This window comes from Eleutherodactylus coqui, chromosome 4 (genome assembly GCF_035609145.1).
Source record: "Eleutherodactylus coqui strain aEleCoq1 chromosome 4, aEleCoq1.hap1, whole genome shotgun sequence".
NCBI lineage: Eukaryota > Metazoa > Chordata > Amphibia > Anura > Eleutherodactylidae > Eleutherodactylus > Eleutherodactylus coqui.
The window spans coordinates 228601460-228620690 of NC_089840.1; the positions used below are offsets into that span (position 1 = coordinate 228601460).

The 19231-nt window shown below is 43.7% G+C and overlaps 1 protein-coding gene across 1 annotated transcript in view; it reads right to left on the reverse strand.

The window, feature by feature from the left end:
• RTKN2 (rhotekin 2) overlaps positions 1-19231 on the reverse strand; it is a 71717-nt gene that overhangs the window by 39874 nt on the left and 12612 nt on the right. The window contains exons 4-5 of the mRNA XM_066600814.1: positions 13866-13919; positions 3931-4048 (exon numbers count right to left, since the gene is read on the reverse strand). Coding sequence (XP_066456911.1) covers positions 3931-4048; positions 13866-13919 — 172 coding nt within the window. The remainder of the gene's footprint in view (positions 1-3930; positions 4049-13865; positions 13920-19231) is intronic.

Genomic DNA, 19231 nt, shown 5'->3' on the forward strand with positions numbered 1-19231 from the left:
ATGGCAGAAAGAGAAAGCCCTCTAGGAAATCCTGAATCTAAAATTGGATTGCAAAGGGTTAAAGACACTTAAAAACACAGACATGAACAACAGCCAGAAGACACTGGTGCTGAAAGTGGCTGAGCTTGGGTGTTTGCATGTCAGTAGTAGTTTTCTCTTTTTTTTCCTTTTTAAATATATACATTTTATGTTGTGGCCTTGTGAAAAAAAAAAAAAAAAAAAAAAATCACGTTTTCCTCGCCAATCTACACTCGATGCCCTATACTGCCAAGGTGAAGACAGGATGTTAGTTCTTCATTTTCGAAATGTTTACAACAATTTCTAATATTTTGCATTGACATAAGTATTCACACCCTGTGCTCAGCATTTTGTTGAAGCACCTTTGGCAACAAGTACAGCCTCCAGTCTACTTAGATATGATGCCACAAGGTTTGCACACCTGGATTTGAGGATTTTATGGCATTCTTCCATGCAGATCCTCTTAAGCTCTGTCAGGTTGGATGGGGACTGTCTCTCCAGAAATGTTTGAATGGGTTCAAGTCAGGGTTTTGGCTGAACCAGCCAAGGACATTCACAGAGCTGTCCTTAAGCAACTCCTGTGTTGTCTCGGCTGCGTGTTTAGGGTAACAATTTGTTGGACGGTGAACCTTCTGCCCAGTCTAAGGTCCTTGGCGCTCTAGATCAGGTTTTCATTAAGAATAGCTTTGTCCTTTGGGTGTTTTTTGGGCAAACTCCAGGCGGGCTTTTATGAGTCTTCTCTCTGGCTACTAGCCATAGAGCCCAGATTGGTGCTGTGCTGCAATGATGGTTAACCTTCTGGAAGTTTCTCCCATCTGCACACAGGATCTTAGGAGCTCAATCAGAGTGACCGTTGGATTCTTCTATCACCAAGGCCTTTCTTTCCCAATTACTTAGTTTGGTGGGTCAGGCAGCCCTAGGGAGAGTCCTGGTTGTTCCAAAAGACTTCCATTTACGACCTATGGAGGCCGCTGTGCTCTTGGGAACTTTCAGTGCAGCAGAAAGTTTTTTGTAGCCTTCGTCTGAGCTCTACAGGCAGCTCTTTCCTCCTTATAGCTTGGGCTTTGGCTCCGATATGCATTGTGAGCTTGGAGACCTTATATAGACAGGGGTGTGTCTTCTAAAATTACATCCAATCAACTGAATTGAAAACAGATTTTTTTTTTTTTAATTAAAATTTTTTTTTAAAGGAAAAACCAATTGACTAAAAATTACAAAGATTCCTAATACTCTGTTGGCACTTTGTCATTATGGGGTATTGAGTGCAGAATGATGGCCACAAAATAACAAAATTGAATAGTCTGAAGGCTTTCTGGACCCCCTGTATATCGTATACACAAAATGGACCATGTTAAATGGTCACAATGAGGAGGCCTGTATTGTTAAAAAATTAAACATATTTTTTGCTCAAGGACAGCAATGTTGTAGTGTAATAACGATATAAAATTCAAAATGTAAACTTTTTTTTTTTTTTTAAGGTAGCGAATGTACAAATGTCAAACCATACAACAAAACATACAATTTAAGGCTGAGATAAAAAACATTTTTAGATGCTTAACACCGCCAGCATAAATCAGTGATTGATTACACAAAAGATAAAATAAATGCAATGAAAGGAAAAGAAATCTATGCATTGCCTTCCTATTCCAAAGCTCTAGGGTCCTTGGCCAGAAGATAATCCTGTATAAACATTAGTAAGATATTATAAAGGGAAGACGAATAAATGAGAACCTTTCTCAGGGTGCTGCGCTCCTCATCTACTTAGTGCTATCATGGCTTGTGCGCTATCTATATGGCTTTGTATACCATTGTACTGCATAAAGTCAAGGACTGTTCTCTACTGATGTTACAACAAACCATTCAGACTTTTCTTAAAATCACTGGAAAAAGGAACGTAGCACATTACCATAAAAAAGTAAACATTCCCCGTTATTGCTAAGGTTCAGTCTAACTACATTATGCCCATTCCATTATAAACATAAATTATTCCCCATACACAGGATAGTGGATAACTATCTGATCATAGGGATCTGAGCACTGTGACCCCACCGATCATGAGAATGGGGGTCCCCGAATTGAGTGGTGGGCACGCATGTGCTCTATAGCTCCACTGATTTTAGTGGAAAAGTAGTGCACCTACGTGACTACTGCTCCACACATTCAGGACTCCCATTCATGTGATCTGGGACCCCTACCAATCAGATAGGTAGTTGTACCCTATGCTGTGGATAGCAGACAACTTTTTGTGGGGCCAATATTTTGGCCACTTTCACATGAGCATATTTTAGCGTCATATTTGGTCAACAATTTGTGGACCGTATTGTAAATGTATGTATCTATTAACCCCTTCAGTGGCAGGTTTATTATTACCATGTCAGTGGCAAACGTGTATAGTGGCACAATAACTGTGTGTCCTAGCCAGCATTTCAGCACTAGAGCTGTCCACGGAAATCTTCCAGGGTTTAACTGCATGGTCAGTGCAGCAAGCCCCAGAGATTTTCCGGGCGTGCCACTAAAGGAGTTAAACTGACTTTTTTTCTTCTTCAAATCCGCAGTATAATGCATTTCTTTCCATTTTTGCCCCCACCCGCATTGGTAGCATTATCATTTGGGTAAATATGGATCAGCATTTGTCCAGTATAAAATAAAACAATGACAGTAAAAAGGCGAATACTGATGACACGCGGTTGTAATGTCACCTGTAACATGTTCCTATTACGGATCCATGATACAATACGCTCGTCAGAAATTGGCCTTTAAAAAGTACCTGCACTTTCAGAAAACTTTTGACTTGTCATAGAGACCTGTCAAAAGTATTGATCAGTGAGGGTCCAGCTGCTGAGACCCCCACTGATCGTTACAATGAGCGGGCTGCAGTGCTCATCGGCTAGGTTTGCTCATTTTTGTCTGCTTCCGGCAGCTGAAAACGGCTTCATAGAGATATATAGAAGCTTTCTATACACTTTTATGAGGCCATCTTAAGATGCTGGAAGCAGCCGAAAACGAGCAAACATAGCCGAGGGGGCACAGCGCTCGGGTGAGCACTGCAGCCTGCTCATTCTAACGATCAGTGGGGGTCTCAGCAGCAGGACCCTTACTGATCAATACTTTTGATGGGTCTCGATGACAAGTTAAGAGTTTTCTGAAAGTGCAGGTACCGTTACTCAGAGGCTGCCTTATACAGCCATTAAAAAAGTCTGAAAAATTAATGCTGCAAAGGGGTGAGTTTATGCAGATTTTCTGCAAGAAGGGGAATTCTGTGTATTTGGGGATATTGAAGTCGAATAGTGGAGGAAAAGGAGGTTTACAATGTCTGAATAGTACGATGCCCATAGGACAATCCTAATAGTGTGCTTGAACCCTACATGTATTTAAACTTTCCAACACACATAAAAATTGTCTACACTGTTGCAGATTGTAGATCAAATTGCTCATAAAGGTCAACCTGAATTGGCTAATCATGGAACACCTTTTCCCACAAAGGGAAGGAAAAGTTCATAATGCGCATGAGTGAAGTGCCAAAAGATTTGTTAGGAATGGCAGATTACAACCTAGACATTATATCAGTTGGCAACCAAAGAAATCCAATATGACCAATCCCAGGTCACCAATATTAGAACGGTGGGGTGGGGTAGATGATGCCTGGATTCTAACTGATCGGCTGGTCAACGCAGTGACCATTTACCTGCAGGAGTTGCTACGCGGGACAGGGCTTGCAGTACCATTTTGGGCCACTGTAGAGTGTACAGAGCTGTGCTTGACCCCCATCACTCTGCTATTCGTGAGCCATCTGAGATAGTTCATGAAAATCATAGTACCATAAAACCCCTTTAGTTATTAGTCCAATAGATCAAGTCCTGTCATTTTAGAAACCACAGAGGTCAAACCCAGCAGCATAAATCAGATACTTACAATACAATCGTGCTTTCAAAACAAATATCTGTCATGGTTTTATCCACAATAACCATATGTGTATCATATATTTCATGGCCAAGTCTCAACATGCAGAATACAGCATAGCGATCGGATTCTGTAGAGGAAGCAAAGGAATGCTGTTATCGACTGTTCACTGAATGACTTTTATAGACCTTCACACAAAAAAATGTAAGAATCCCCAGCAATTTCTGCTTTAACGGCCTTCTCTCCTTAAAAAAATATTTTATTTCATATTGCAAATCAAGCTGAGAAATATAGAAGTGAAAAAAAAATCTATTTGTGTCGCAGGACATCAGCCATGTTCCCTCTTACCCTGAAAACTGGATGCAGCAGGATCTCTCCTCTCCGCAGAAGAACACAAAAGTATTAAAAGGGGTTTTTACAAGATCTACTTTTTTTATAAAAACCCAAGACATGGGCATATACTCTCCTTTTTCCCCACTCTGTCCCAATCGATCGCCAAGCTCCATCATCACGGAATGTCACAGGCTGCTGCAGCCAAACAGGCTGCTGCAGCCCGTAAACTAACACTGTCAGCCAGGACAGACCAGCAGCATGAAAGTTGCAGGGAGAGGAGAGTATATGCCTATTTCTTGTTTTTATGCCAGGGGGAATGGAGTTTCAAATAAACAGCTGGACCGCTGAAGTGATTTTGATGAAATTTGGCAGGGAGATAGCTTGCATCTTGAGGAAGGACATGGGTTACGGTTTTTCCCGAAAATTTATAGAGTTCTCTAGGGAGAGCGACAAGACAGATTTGGCGATGTGCAGGCGACCCTCTGCTCCACCACTGCTTTTCTTGTCTGAAGTTGCTCAACAAACAAAGTTGTCCAGTACGTCTGCAAAGTTCTCGTAAATGAAAATACCAAAAATCTGATAGAACAGACTGAGGCATATAAGATGGATACATATTCACAGCTCTTACAATGACATCTCCTCTGTGGAATTCACCCCCTTTCGGTGAGGGGGTGAATACTGCACAGGAAGTTGCGATAAAACCCACATCAAATGGTGCGAGTTTGGAGGCGGGCTTTCCGCGGCTGATCTGAAGTAGGATGCCCGTTGTGGACATTCCACTAGAAATCAGCCTATGTGGACCCAGCCTTAAAGGATACCTGACAAACTTAGATACCTTTTAAAAACCTAGACCTTGTCTGAATGAGCCTACACTTGAATCCAATTAAAGGTACCTTTCATATAGGGCAATTATTACCCAAATAAGTAGCTGGAAAAAGGGTGTTCAATGAGTGGAACAGGTTGCCACGGGAGGTGGCGAGTTCTCCTTCAATGGAAGTATTCAAACAGAGACTGGACAGACATTGGTCTGGGATGACTTAAGGTTCTTTTAGACACAACGATTTTCGCTCAAAGCCATCTTTTGAGCGATAATCGGTGTCTAACTGCACTGACATCGTTCAGTTTTCTTTAAGCCATCGCTGATCTTTCAGCATGCTGAAAGATCAGTTATCAGGAATTCACAGCGGGATACAGCTGATACTATTGTTTCAGCTGTATCCCGCTCCCTGAAGACAGGCTGGGTATGAAGAATACAGCTGTCCAGCTGTGTACTCCATACCCCGCTTGGAGCGCTCGGCTGTATAAACAGCCAGGCGCTCCTAGCAGAGAACAGCTGGATGCAGACGACAAGCGACCTTGCTCGTCTTCGGCATCCCACGCTTGGAGCGCTTGGCTGTAGAACAGCCGGGTGCTTCGAGCGGGGAACAGCTGGATGCAGAAGACAAGCGGCCCCGCTTAGAGCTCAAGGTGATCACTCAACGTTTAAGCAATCACCTTGTGCTGTAAAAAAGCACACATTTATTATCGCTCAAAAGATTTTTTGAGCGATAATCGTTATGTCTAAATCAGGCTTTAGTGATCCTGCACTGTGCAGGGGGGTTGGACACGATGACCCTAGAGGTCCCTTCCAACTCTACCATTCTATGATTTTCAATGACAGTCAGCCCGTGTACAAACAGCTACCCATAGGGTACTGAGCAAGAAATCGCTCACTTGTTGAAGCTGCTTGATTTTTAGCTCAATGGCTCTCTGTCTGTTGACTCAGACCTGGCTGCAGTTGATTCACAAGTATACACTTTCAACAGAGTTGTGCCTATAGATTTGCACAACTCCACCAACTCCATCATTGTTCAGCATGATTCCGCACCCTAGGGCCTCATGTCCACAGGGAAAATCAGGCCCGCTACGGATTCTACATGGAGAATCCGTAGCGGGTCCCTCCTGCCCTGCGGACATGAGGGCTGAAAATAAGAATAAAAACTTACCCGCAGCAGACCGGGCAGGTCTTCTCTTCTTCGTGGCCGGATCTTCTTTCTTCGGCCGGCGGATGTGCTCGGCACGCCGGCTGAGTGCCGCGTGCATGCGCCGGGCACCTCCGCCGGGCCGAAGAAAGAAGATCCTGCCGCGAAGGAAGGAAGATCTGCATCGCCCAGAGCAGGTGAGTTTAATTCAGGCGCGGGTCTCCTGCGGATCCGGACGGCTTCCATAGGCTTTAATAGAAGCCTGCGGGAGCCGTCCCCGCGGGAGACCCGCACCTAAATGGAGCATGTCCATTTTTTTTCATGCTCCAGGATTTTTTAAATTCGCTTTTACTGACCATCCGCGGGTATTTATCTACCCGCGGGAGGTCAATGCATCCCTATGGGGTGCGGATCCGCTTGCGGGTGATCCACTGTGGATTTAAAATCTTCTTTTCCCCGTGGACATGAGGCCTAAGCACCATATATATAGGACAGGAATAAGCAAAATATAAAACGCAGCTTGTCTGTTGGTTTATTATATAACATCAGTAAAAATGTTGAAGAGATGAGAAAATAATTAGCTGAATAATTAAAATAGATTATAAAACGATGACTGCAGACATATATTTGATGGCCAGAGTCTGGCGCTCACGCGCCTCTTCGTTTCTGTGGGGAGCACCCTCGCTCAATGTCTGATCGATATGTTCAGCATTTATTTGATGGAGTAACTACAGTATATCAAGAGATGAGTTTCAAAAGCATTCCTATCTGTTAATGGAAATATTTTCTTGCCAGTATTAAGGGATTAAGTCTGCTGGCAGTGTATAAAAGCCTATTACAAGCAAAAGCAGCTTATATGGCTATGAAAGGCTGTAAATTAAAAAAACTTTAAAATGAGGATATTAAATGTACAAAAATAAAAGTTTCCGGATAGATTATTTATGAAAATGTATTTTGCATTACTAAGCCAAATTAAAGATAATAAGGCACACAAAGATACAAAGCAACAGAACAGATAAATACAATAATTAGGTTAAAACAGCCGTCCACTTACCTGCAGAAGAACTGTCATTATACATTATTCTTTCATACTCGCTGCGGACACTACTAAACGTATAATGTCCCCTGTGGCCATCATTACAATCCTTACCATTATTTTTCTATTTTAGATTTCTTACTTGTGGCAACTTTTTTCCCATTACATTAGAGTTTAAAGGGATTGTCTGGTTACAGGACAAAACTCCCCCCCCCCCCCATACCACCAACTTACCCCTCCCCTGCCGCCACGATCCAGCGCTGCAGTCCTGCTATGTTCTCGATGCTTGCTGTGGCAGATGATGTCAGCAGGAGTCACCTGACCACCGCAGCGTCAGTGTTCTGAACTTCTGGGATCATGGCGCCCAGAAGGGGAGCACTGATGCCAGGAGATAAGGCAGTGATGCTGCAGCCTTTGATTGGCTGTAGCGGTCAAGTGGCTTCTGCTGACAACTGTCAAAAAACAAACAAAAAATGCGAATGTCCACGATCCGGTCCGTTGGCCTAGACCCCGCCTCTTCTGGCTGGAGCTTTTTGCATAAATCCTCCGCCTTCAACTACTGCTCTGTACGTCAAATCCAGAGCTCTTATGCTTTCATATGCTTGTGTCGGCGCAAATCATGTGTCTTTTTTGTGGGTAGATTCATTGTTCACATGCGGGGACGTTTTGAAGGCCATTTTTGCTGGTATGTTTTCAAATAGAACAGGATCAGAAGAGGTGTCATGTCTCCTTAAAGGGGTTGTCCCGCGCCGAAACGGTTTTTTTTTTTTTCAACCCCCCCCCCCCCCCCGTTCGGCGCGAGACAACCCCGATGCAGGGACTTAAAAAAAAAACCGCTCAGCGCTTACCTGAATCCCCGCGCTCCGGTGACTTCTATACTTACCGGTTGAAGATGGCCGCCGGGATCTTCTTCCTCCGTGGACCGCAGCTCTTCTGTGCAGTCCATTGCCGATTCCAGCCTCCTGATTGGCTGGAATCGGCACGTGACGGGGCGGAGCTACACGGAGCTACACGGAGCCCCATTGAGAAGATAAGAAGACCCGGACTGCGCAAGCGCGTCTAATTTGGCCATTCGACCATTTTAGACGGCGAAAATTAGACGGCAACCATGGAGACGAGGACGCCAGCAGCGGAGCAGGTAAGTGAAAAACTTTTTATAACTTCTGTATGGCTCATAATTAATGCACAATGTACATTACAAAGTGCATTAATATGACCATACAGAAGTGTATAGACCCACTTGCTGCCGCGGGACAACCCCTTTAAGGAGAGCGCCCACAAAGTGTATGGGGACACCTAGGGGGTGAGTGGATCAGGGGATGGTATAGTCTCTCCCCAAGGAGAGCACCCAGAAGGGGGGGGTGAGGACACTTAAAAGCTTAGTAAGGAGACTTGTAAGACAATGCTCCTCTGTGAAATTTATGCAAATCAGAAAAGATGGAAAATTACCTCTACAGCGCCATCTATTGGATGGCAGCATTCCTCCTTCAATTCAAAGTGACCCTTTTCCATCTTTCTGATTTTCAAATAGAACAGTAACAAATTTTTTTTTGGGAAGAACCATCTGCAAGTAGTCTGCCCCTGTAGCCCGTTTAGTAGGGGTAAAACCAATGACAGGTTCCCTTTTAGTGCCTGACAATCAGATCGTGCAAAAGGACCTTCACTAATATATATTAAACTCCGTATATAAAAATGAGGAAAATTACCTAATTTGATGCACAAAAATTATAGATATTTATCTCCTATATTTTCCCGGCACATTGCGCCAAGGTCACCCAGCGCCTGACGATCAGGAGTCCCTTCATGCATATTTGCATCAAAATATAAGGTTTCGTAAAAATGCACAAACATTCATATTTGTGGCTAAAACTGAAGTGCTTCCACCGATATATGGGGACAGGGGTCAGAACATGAACAAACTCCAGTAACACATCCCTTGGCATCATTGAAAGGCTGTGCAAGGTCATTAATGGGGTTTCCAGAGGAAAGGTGATAAATGTCTGATCAGTGGGGGTCCGACGGCTGGGTTTTCCAGTGATCTTGAGAATGGTGTACCCCGAATGCTCTTCTGTGACTACCGCTCCATTCACTTCTATGGGTGGGGTGAGATCGATGCGTTTAACAACCTCCCTGTGTCCCATAGAAGTGACTGGAGCAGTAGCCGCGCATGCACACTGCCATTCCACCTACAAGGGGCATTCAAGGTGTGAAGTTCTCAAGATCACAGAAGGTTCCAGCAGTCAGAACCCCACTGATCAGACATTTATCTCTTATCCAATAGACTGGAAATAAGAGTCTTTAGTGGGAAAACCCCTTTAACCAGTTTACTATAAAACAGTATGCAGTATGCTCCTAAGCCCCCTCTAGTGGTGGCTAAAGGAAGCAAGGATAATCTCTAGTATTTCAGTCTATGTTTTAGGGATACAGAGCTCCTTATTCCCTGCAAAGATATATTCAAATATATGATAAAGATATATTTAGAAATTAATCAGCGCTGATTTATTTCTCTCTCCCCTCTATATATAGTCGCTCATGGGTGAAACGTATTATTATTCATCACATGCTTAACTGAAAATGTTGAGAATAGATTGTTTTATTGAGTGTACCCGAAATTACTCTCTTAAGCACAAAATCATTCAAACGAGCGAAACTGAGTGATAATCGCTCAATTTAAAATGCAGCCAATGACAAAATCGATCGTCGATTAGTTTCAGCCGGCATTAAAAAAAACAAAACACAGTGCCGGCCTGTTCACTTGTCACTGCAACCACATCAAGAAATGTATCAAAATGACATCAAACCCACATAGGTGACCCCCCCCCCACCCCCACACACACACCTCCACGTGAATACAGTCTTAATGAGAATAGATAACGATGGGCCTGGGAAAAAAAAAAAGAAGTCCTAAAAATGGTTTGTCAACCACAGATGCCTCCACGATTACTTCCCAGATATATACTAAAGCCGTCACTCAGCTGGTCTTACGCTGCAGGTAACAGGACTAAATATTCACGCTGCCAGTGGTTTTCAGCAAGAAGCATAAAGCTTTGCAGGAACATTTGATCACAAAAAATATGTGAAGAAGGGTACTTAAAATACAAAAAAAAAAACGTTTTACAGCCTTCCCTGTATGAAAAGAAAGTCAAGTGTGTTTTAAAACCATTAAAGCCCAATATACCGCCTAATTATAGGGTTTTTTCATGTGTTAATCTACTGAAGGCTTTTGCTATCAGTCCAACCAGCAGAAAACATAGAAAATACAATATTTATAAAACTAAAAGCTATTTTGCTACAGTGAAGCCAGAATGTTACATTTGTGAAATAAAGCTGAGAACTGCGTGTGGCGGTATAAATGAGTCACGGAGGAGCGACGCCTAATGCCGGGATATTCCTGCCGTTAGCAGGTCGTGTTTAGAGAGATTTGCAGAACTTGTGAATAAAACAGTGATGGCGGGCCGGCGTACCGGAGGGGCGTTATGTAACTACTCCACAGACAGCACTAATCCCCGGCGGGCAGAGGTCAGTAACTTCATGAACACAAGGAGAGCTAGCCAAACACATTAGTACATTACCGCCTTACCCTGCCGCTTTAGATGGGAGCCATAATATAATGTGCATGGCACAGGCTGGGTTATAACTATAGATGAGCGAGTATACTCGCTAAAGGCAATTCCTCGAGCGAGCATTGCCTTTAGCGAGTATCTCCACCGCTCGAGACTGAAGGTTCGGGTGCCGGCAGCGGGCACAGAGCTGCGGGGGAGAGCGGGGCGGAACAGAGGGGAGATCTCTCTCTCCCTCCCGCTCCCTCCTGCTGACTGCCGCTACTCACTGCTCCCCGCGCCGGCACCCGAACCTGCAGTCTCGAGCGGGGGAGATACTCGCTAAAGGCAATGCTCGCTCGAGCAATTGCCTTTAGCGAGTATACTCGCTCATCTCTAGTTATAACCCTTTCTAGCCACTAACCTCCTGGTACATTTCAAGACAAAATCCGCATGGTTTGCATTATCTTTGCATGCTTGTGTGGGTTTCATCTGGGGACTCTTATTTCCTATTACATTTAAAGGGCTTTTTTTTTTTTTTTTACTTGTATATCCCCCCAGTTTATATAAGTCAGTTAGTGTTACTTCAGTTAGTTATTTCTTTCTGTCTGGAGCTCCTGGCCTCTATGTCCTCAGATGGTCATGTGATCTAAATTTTGACCATCTACTTGGGATTATGCTGGCTGAAACTAGTTAATTTCTCAGTCTGTGTTGCTGATGCATAAACCTACCACAGAAACTGCCTATCACAATTGCTGATGATGTCCACACAGCTCCTGTCACACAGTTATAGTAGAGGCGATCACTGCTCATTCTCCTGATTGTATAATTATGGCCTGTAGCATTTTTAGAAGACTATAGAAGCTATAATTAAACTGTAGAAATGATACAGCTTATAGCTAGCGCTGATGCATCATGGGATAGATTTCAAGTGAAAGTAAAAAAATATATATATCTCACTCTCAAGATGGTGCCTGATAAGTATCAGACAGGAGGCTGCACTGCATGAAAGTGGCTGAAATACTCAGAGAAGACCTCCAGAGTGCGACAGGCAATAAGGCGAGGGTGCAGGGATGGAAAAATGTATTTTCGCTAGAATGGCTCTTTATTGATAGGTGACTTAGACCAGGGGTACACAACTCCATCCTCAAGGGACCCCCAACAGGTCATGTTTTCTGGACTTCCTCAGTATTGCACAGGTGATGTAATTATTGTCAGTACCACAGACATTGCCACAGGTGTGCTTACTATTGGATACCCTGAAAACATGACCTGTTGGTGGTCCCTGAGGACTGCAGTTGTACACCCCTGACTTAGACCCTGTTTATATTCAGATTAGAGCCTTCCAGAGGACTTATATGTCTAAGTATTGCCAGACACATACCTCTGAAGGATTTGACGTATGTTACCGTATGGACATGCAGTGTCATGTGTCGTCCATTGACGCTCATGCAAACCATTTAGACAGAGGAACATTGATGGCTTCATGTCAGCAATTTGCACTATATCGATGCATGGGTGACTTCCCATGTGAACTATGGGAAACGCCATCACCACATAGTGTACTTATATCACATCTGTTAGGTCCGCTACCTGTGTCTGCCACTCTCTTGCTATTCCTGGCATCGCTCTGCTCCTCCTGTACAAGGCCTCATGCACACGGCACACACAAATTCAGCATGCAGATTTTCACCGCGTATGATCTGCGAGTCATTGTGTAAATGAATTTTAAATGCTTGCAGAAGATAGTGGATTCAATGTTTTTTCCGAGCGGATGCACAGCGGATCATACGCACAGAAAAAAAAAAATATTGCAACACCAATGGTGCTTTGCCCCTCCTCCCTGCCTGGTCTCCAAGCAACCTGTGAAGTATCCGCCTACAAATCCACAATGTAATTGCAGATCAAACGCTTTCTATAGAGATCAATGGAGGCCGTCCGAGCAGGATCCACGCTAAAATGGAGCACGCTGCAATTTATTTTCCGCCCGTGGAATCCGCAAATCAAATGTACGTGGAGCTGAGGAGGCTCAATGCTTTCCTATAGATGACTTGAACAGCGGATCTCCCGTGCGGGTGCCGATCGCAGATTCCGCATTTCAAATCGGTCTGTGTGCATGAGGCCACTTAGTGCTGATAGAGAATAGAAGAAAGGAGAGAGTTAACCAGTTGCCTTGCTCTAAGCCCAGCTGCAGGGTTAATAGGCATTATTCTCCTATTTAAGCTGGGCTAATGCACTTCCTCCTTGTCTCAGTATTGTTGTGCGTTTGTCTCAGACACTCAGCACATCTAGGCGCCTGTCTCAGGACTGTTTTGTGTATTCGATCCCGCTTCTATATCTGTTTATTCTGTATGAGCTTTCGTTCCCGTCTGCGTTGTCAGTCCTGTTCTGTGCACCCTGTGTTTAGTTCATCATCCCTGTGTCCTGTCAGGAACAGTTAGTCCCGAGGTTCCAGTGTGGGGCCGTTCTTATCAGGACGCCTACCCTGCTTTTAGGCAGGGGGCTTCCCATCTTCCTGTTTAGCTTGGGGCAAAATTCACCGTCTGTGATTGCCCTGCAACTACTCCTCTGACCACCAGTGTCAGCTGTCAGCCACACAAGGTCTGGTCCAAAAGCCAGGCTGGTTGGTTAGCACAGTGGGTCCACACACATAGTCTGTAACAACACCTCAATATATTTTTACTCAAAAAAGGCTCAAGTGTGAACCGAAATGTAGACCTATACATTTTCATCAGCTGGCCTATAGTCTGAAGTAACAGCAATCCTTTCACAGCACTGTGGAACATAAACACCCAAAGAGACCCTAAATTAATCATAGCTGACGACTAAAGAAAATGCTCATGTATAGCAGTAAACCTGCAAAAAAGGAGAACTATATATCTAATATGTTAACATTTTATTAATATATTAAAAATGACATAAGTTGGATGACCCTAAGAAGGGGGGGAGTGATATATAACAATATGTATGACTTTTAATACTAGTATTGTGAAATATGCTGGGTGGACATCACAAGTCAGTTCAGTACCAACTATATAGACAGATGACAATAGTTTCCACTGCGATTCTTATACTTACTTTCTTTGCTTCCAAAATGTTCAGTGTCCTTCCACATCAGAGGAATTCTTATACCTGTAAGACAATCATTGATTATTGCTATTTCGAGCAATGATTTTGTTTATTCCCCTTTCCATTCATATCCTGTAAGTGTTAAAGTGGAACTCAAACTTGGAGACAATATCAAGAAAACATTAAGAAACTGCATAGATGGAAGTATCCCAGGATCAGCATTGCCAATTATCCAAAAATTCACGGATAGTTAAAGAGGAAAAAAAAAATCCTATTGTAAAATCAAGGTCTACTGAAAAATGGTAAAAAAAAATTCAACTTCCCCAGCCATGTCACTGTACTAATATGATCATCATGGTGAAAGGTTGCCCCAGCTCATGAATCCCCTCCATTGGCCAGAAAGAGGAGCCACTGCAAACGCTGCCTTACGAAGGACGAAATACAATAACCAAAGGTCATTGATGCTCCTGCGTTCAGGTCACATTCTGCTGTGCTGGTATACCCACTTTCAAAAAAAATAAAAAATTTACTTTTTTAGGCCGGCTGCACTGATTTGCATTGTGGAATCCGTGGTCGGCGTCCACGCTGTGGATCCGCAGCAAATACTGTTCGTAACATGCTATGGAAAAAAAAAATCGCTTCTTCCTGTACACGAGCAGAAATCAATTCCGATTTCCGCTCACGGAGCAAAAATTGCAGAATGTTCTATTTTTGCTAGGATTACGTACAAACGGCTTATATTGAAGTCGATGGAAACAGTTTGCAGAAAGGTCGCGGATTCTGCAGTACAGTTAGAGATTTCAGGGCAGGTACACACGGACGCTGGCTGAGCACAGGGTCGGATTCCGTTGTGGGCTCCCGAATGCGAAACCCGTCCGTGTGCAGGCAGACTTATTGTTCTGCAGACATAGCTACAGGAGGGCTTGTCTTTTGCAGGACAAGTTGAAAATCGGCCCCCCCTATTCTTCTTGACCCCTTAGGTCTCCCTCACACAGGCTTGTACAACGTTTAGCGCTGCATTTTCAGCATGGTGCTAAACGCTGCACAACGCTTCCATTCATTTCAATGGGGCTGTTCACACAAGCGTTAAAACGCAGCGTTTTCAACACCGCGCTTTGAGAGCGATATTCTATTTTTGGCCGTTTTCAGCTGTGCATCACCCATTGAAATGAATGGGCAGCGGTTTCAGCGCTGTTAAAATCGTGGTAGAACTTAGTATCGCATTTTCTAGCAGCCTTAAACATAGGTTGCTAGCCAGATTACCCAGAAAGCTACACTACGTGAAAAAAGAACGAAGCAATGCTCACCTAGCAGCCGCTGTCCGGGTCCCTCCCGCTGCTTTCCGGAGCTTCGGGCAAGTTTCAGGGCACTTATCGCCAACAGTGCATCTCTTGATGGTAACTGTGTTTAAAAGACCCCGCCTCCAGCAAGAGATTGCTCTGATTGGTTCATCGAGCGTTGTCTCAGCCAATCATAGCAATCTCTTGCTGGAGGCGGGGTCTTCAAACCCCATTACCATCAACAGCTGCTCTGTCAGCAAAGACAAGTTCCCGGAACCCTGCAGGGATGCTGGAGAACAGCGGGAGGGACCTGAGCGGTGCCTGCTGGGTGAGTATAAGGCCTCCCTCACACAGTTCTGGCGTTTAGCTGTGCTGAAAAAAAAAAAAGATTTTTATGTACATTTCTAGTATCAAACAAGTGTGCAAAGTTTCGCAAAAATTGGAGATAGTCGGGTGGTAACCCTTTAAATGCTGCTGGGTCATTCCAGGACAAGCCACAACAAGCGATTGGTGTTCTCTCTGATCATGGCTGTTGCGGGTTGGCATTGAATGTCAAGAATAGCCAAACCTGCTATAGATGGGAGCTGGTTCAACTCCCAAGCCGGCTCCATACACAAGAGTATAGTATGGACATCTATATACGTCCTAACCACGGAGCATAGGCAGTTAGGATGTATATAGCTATATGATGCACAGGAAGGAGGTAAACCAAACTATATACGAGTTCTAATCTGTCTTTGTAAAAGAATTTGTGAAGTTGCAAATCTGAATATAATAAAACCTATTTCGGATCAAATATTTGAACTGCAACATACGGCAAGTAATGAATTACGGTACCTCATCCTACAAAAATGCAAGCTTTATAGCGCGCACGCGGTGGCGGTGAGGGGAATATAGTTAATACGTAGTATAAAACTAAAAAAATGTAGCGCTTCAATATCATCTACCAAACATTCACTTGCGATACAGTAATCCTAGGCAGACGGTCCAATGTCCAATAACGGAGAGAAGCCGTATATTACTGCTGATAGGCCAATATAACACTTTCTTTTATGCTTTTTTGCAACCCCTCTAGTCATAAATTACCCGAGACCTAATATACTACATAGGCAGGTGCCGCTGACTACAAAGATTACAGGAACGGCTTCTCAGTCCATGAATGCTGGCAGCGGTAAGATACAAAACGCGGCGGCAGGGTTTCCCCCGGAGATCTCAGCGAACAAGTGCTGCATGAAAAAATAGATTCAATTTAAAAGCCCATAAAGCATTTTCACTACCTGTTGACTGCAGGAAACTAAATTACATGGGAGAGATTAAACCAGGATTGCAGCAGCGGCCTCGCCTGGCATTTAGTGAAAGGTGCGAATTCATTCCGATATGTTTTTTTTGTGACCATTAAGACAGAGCTGGGCCTTCCACCGCAGATAAATCACAGGTGTGAAAAACCTGTCCGCTCGGAAATGTGCTGGCAGAATTAGGAATGATCTAATCCGACGTTGCGAACGCAAAAGTAATGTGTTTCAGGTTTTTTTCTCCTCCTTTAATCATTTCAGCCACAAAGGGTAATTATGTAACCCGTCTCAGTGGATACATGTTAATATAAAGCCAACAGTAACAACGTAACCATCTCAGTCCACTCCTGGATATTTTTATATAATTTTGCCTTGACCCTCCAAAACACTAACTGCTTGTATCTCTGGAGAGTCACGTGTATGGAATTGCTGTAATATATACTCAAAAATGTACCTGCGGCCCCCCTAAAGAAAGGAATAGTTGTATGTAACCATGTTACAGAGCAAAAGTCATGAAGAAACAACACGCATGTGCTGCCGGATCGTTTACAGCCTTTGCATTCCTAGAACAGGAGGCAGAAAAGTTGGAGACCAGCAATCAATCGGCAGTGACCGAAAATGGAGCAAATGGCACCCTCCATTTTCAGGATTGGTGGGGGTCCCAGTGGTCGGACCTCCAGCTTTCCACTGGGTGTGTGAAAACTGAAAAACAAATGCCCCTTCTCCAGAATATCCCCTTTAATTGTCAAATAGGCACTGCTAGACAATCTTGTGCTTATGTGAGCGCCAATGTGATACTTGGCAAAAATGTAAATCGCTTACAATTACCAATCATCTTTTTACTGTACTGCGGATATGTGCAGAAGTGTCAGCTTGCGGGCTGGGGCACATGTGCAATACAGCTTTTTTTTTTAAACTCCCGCAATTCAATTGTGGATGGCCCTCGGTTCAGACGGCTTCCATTGACTTCATCGGAAGCCATCCGCAAGGAATCCGCACTAAAATGGAGCATGCTGAAATTTGTTTTCCGCACCAAAAGGTCCGCAAAACACATCCGCATGCTTTAATTCAGCTGCGGTCGCCCATGCTTACCTATGAGCGGCTTGAATTGCAGATCTTCCACACGGATTCCGCAAATTGAGTTCGCCCGTGGACATTGGGTCTAAAAGTGCTGGCCTATGGATACCTGCTCTTATATAAATTCTATCTCTAGTGACAGAGGCACATGGAGAAATAACAGGAAGTGGCTGTTGTATCATGCTGCCCATAGAAGTCTAAGTGGAGTAGAGGAGAAAGAAAAGAAAACTGCTGGATGGAGACAGACACTCACACAGAAATGCTGCTGCAGCTTCTAGTAACTGATTTATCTTACTCCAGTGCTGGAGTCACATCTATACTGTTCAGCACTGCTGTATAATGTCCTTCATGCTGCTTCTGAAGGAGTGCTAAAGAGAGCATATATCCAAAACGTATGTGTACGCATTATATGAAGACATAACAGCTGGTCTCAACCGACCAGCTCACAAAAAACTAAGAATTAGAGATACAGCCTGCAGAGGAGAAAACTGGTTTAAAAAAAAAAAGCAGGACACAAGTCATGTATTGGTCAGAAATTCTATTATCGCTCATTTACACATGGCAGCTTATTCTGAAAAGACACCTGAAAGTTCCGGTACACTGTAAACATTAGAAAACTACATAAACCACATTTCTCTAACACTATGTTCAACTATCTTTTGAGGCCATGCCATGAAGGGCTCTGCAGATAGTTCAATCGGATTTCACATAAGAAACCGCATAGTATGCCAATCTCAATGTCAACAATAATGGGGTTCTGTTGTGTTTTCTATAAAAGTCAATGGGATCCATTGCATGACAAATCTGGCACAGAATTTGTGCTGACGCTCTGAATGAAAGCTATGACACATATACTGAATGAACACAGGTGAAACCATATACTGTACTACGGCTTCCTTCCCCAGGATAATAAATCACACATGACTACTCCTCTATACCGACTGTTCTTCCCAACCATACAAAACTAGCTACTTTGTTTTCTCCAGTGTAACGGGGCACTGTGGCATCTGTCTCATCGCCAATATCACTATAACATGCCTCCGGTCTGCGTTTTCTCTATATATAATGTTTTCAAAAATCAAGGAGAGCTCTTGAAATTTTTTTTTTCCAATCAGTTTTTATTGAGCTACAAACCTACGTATGATATAAAATTGCTAATAACATCTTAATATAAGATTAATGTCCATCCCAATCCAGTTTAAGTCTGCCTCCATCCACTATGAACAGGCAGTCTTCAAAGATGAACAACTGCCTGTTTACACTGAGCGACTACTGTGGGATTCCTCGCTCAATACTCTGTCGGTTCCCATATTTATACGGTACAACTATTGAGCTATTTATTTTATAGAGTTTTGGTCTCCTGTGACTTATTTGGCATGCAGTTATACAAATGATTAGAGGCTCTAAAAGTGGTTCCACACATGGCCTATAAGGAGACTCTCGGAGGCTCCTTGTGTATGGTGGACCTTTTTTTCCGCTTGTGTAGAGCTTGTTGACCACTAGACGCAAAGAAGAGATTTTGTCCAGTTAACAGAGTTTGAGAGGGGGTATTACTGGGATATGAGAAGCCGGATGGTTGTATCGACGAATTGTCCACCACCTGGGCCGTTCTGACCCAACTGTTAGGTGATGTTGGAACCAGTTAATGCGCGAGGTCACACACACACACGGCGACCGGGCTTAGAAGCTCCTTGACAGACGACCAGAAGAGAGGATCGTTCGACAA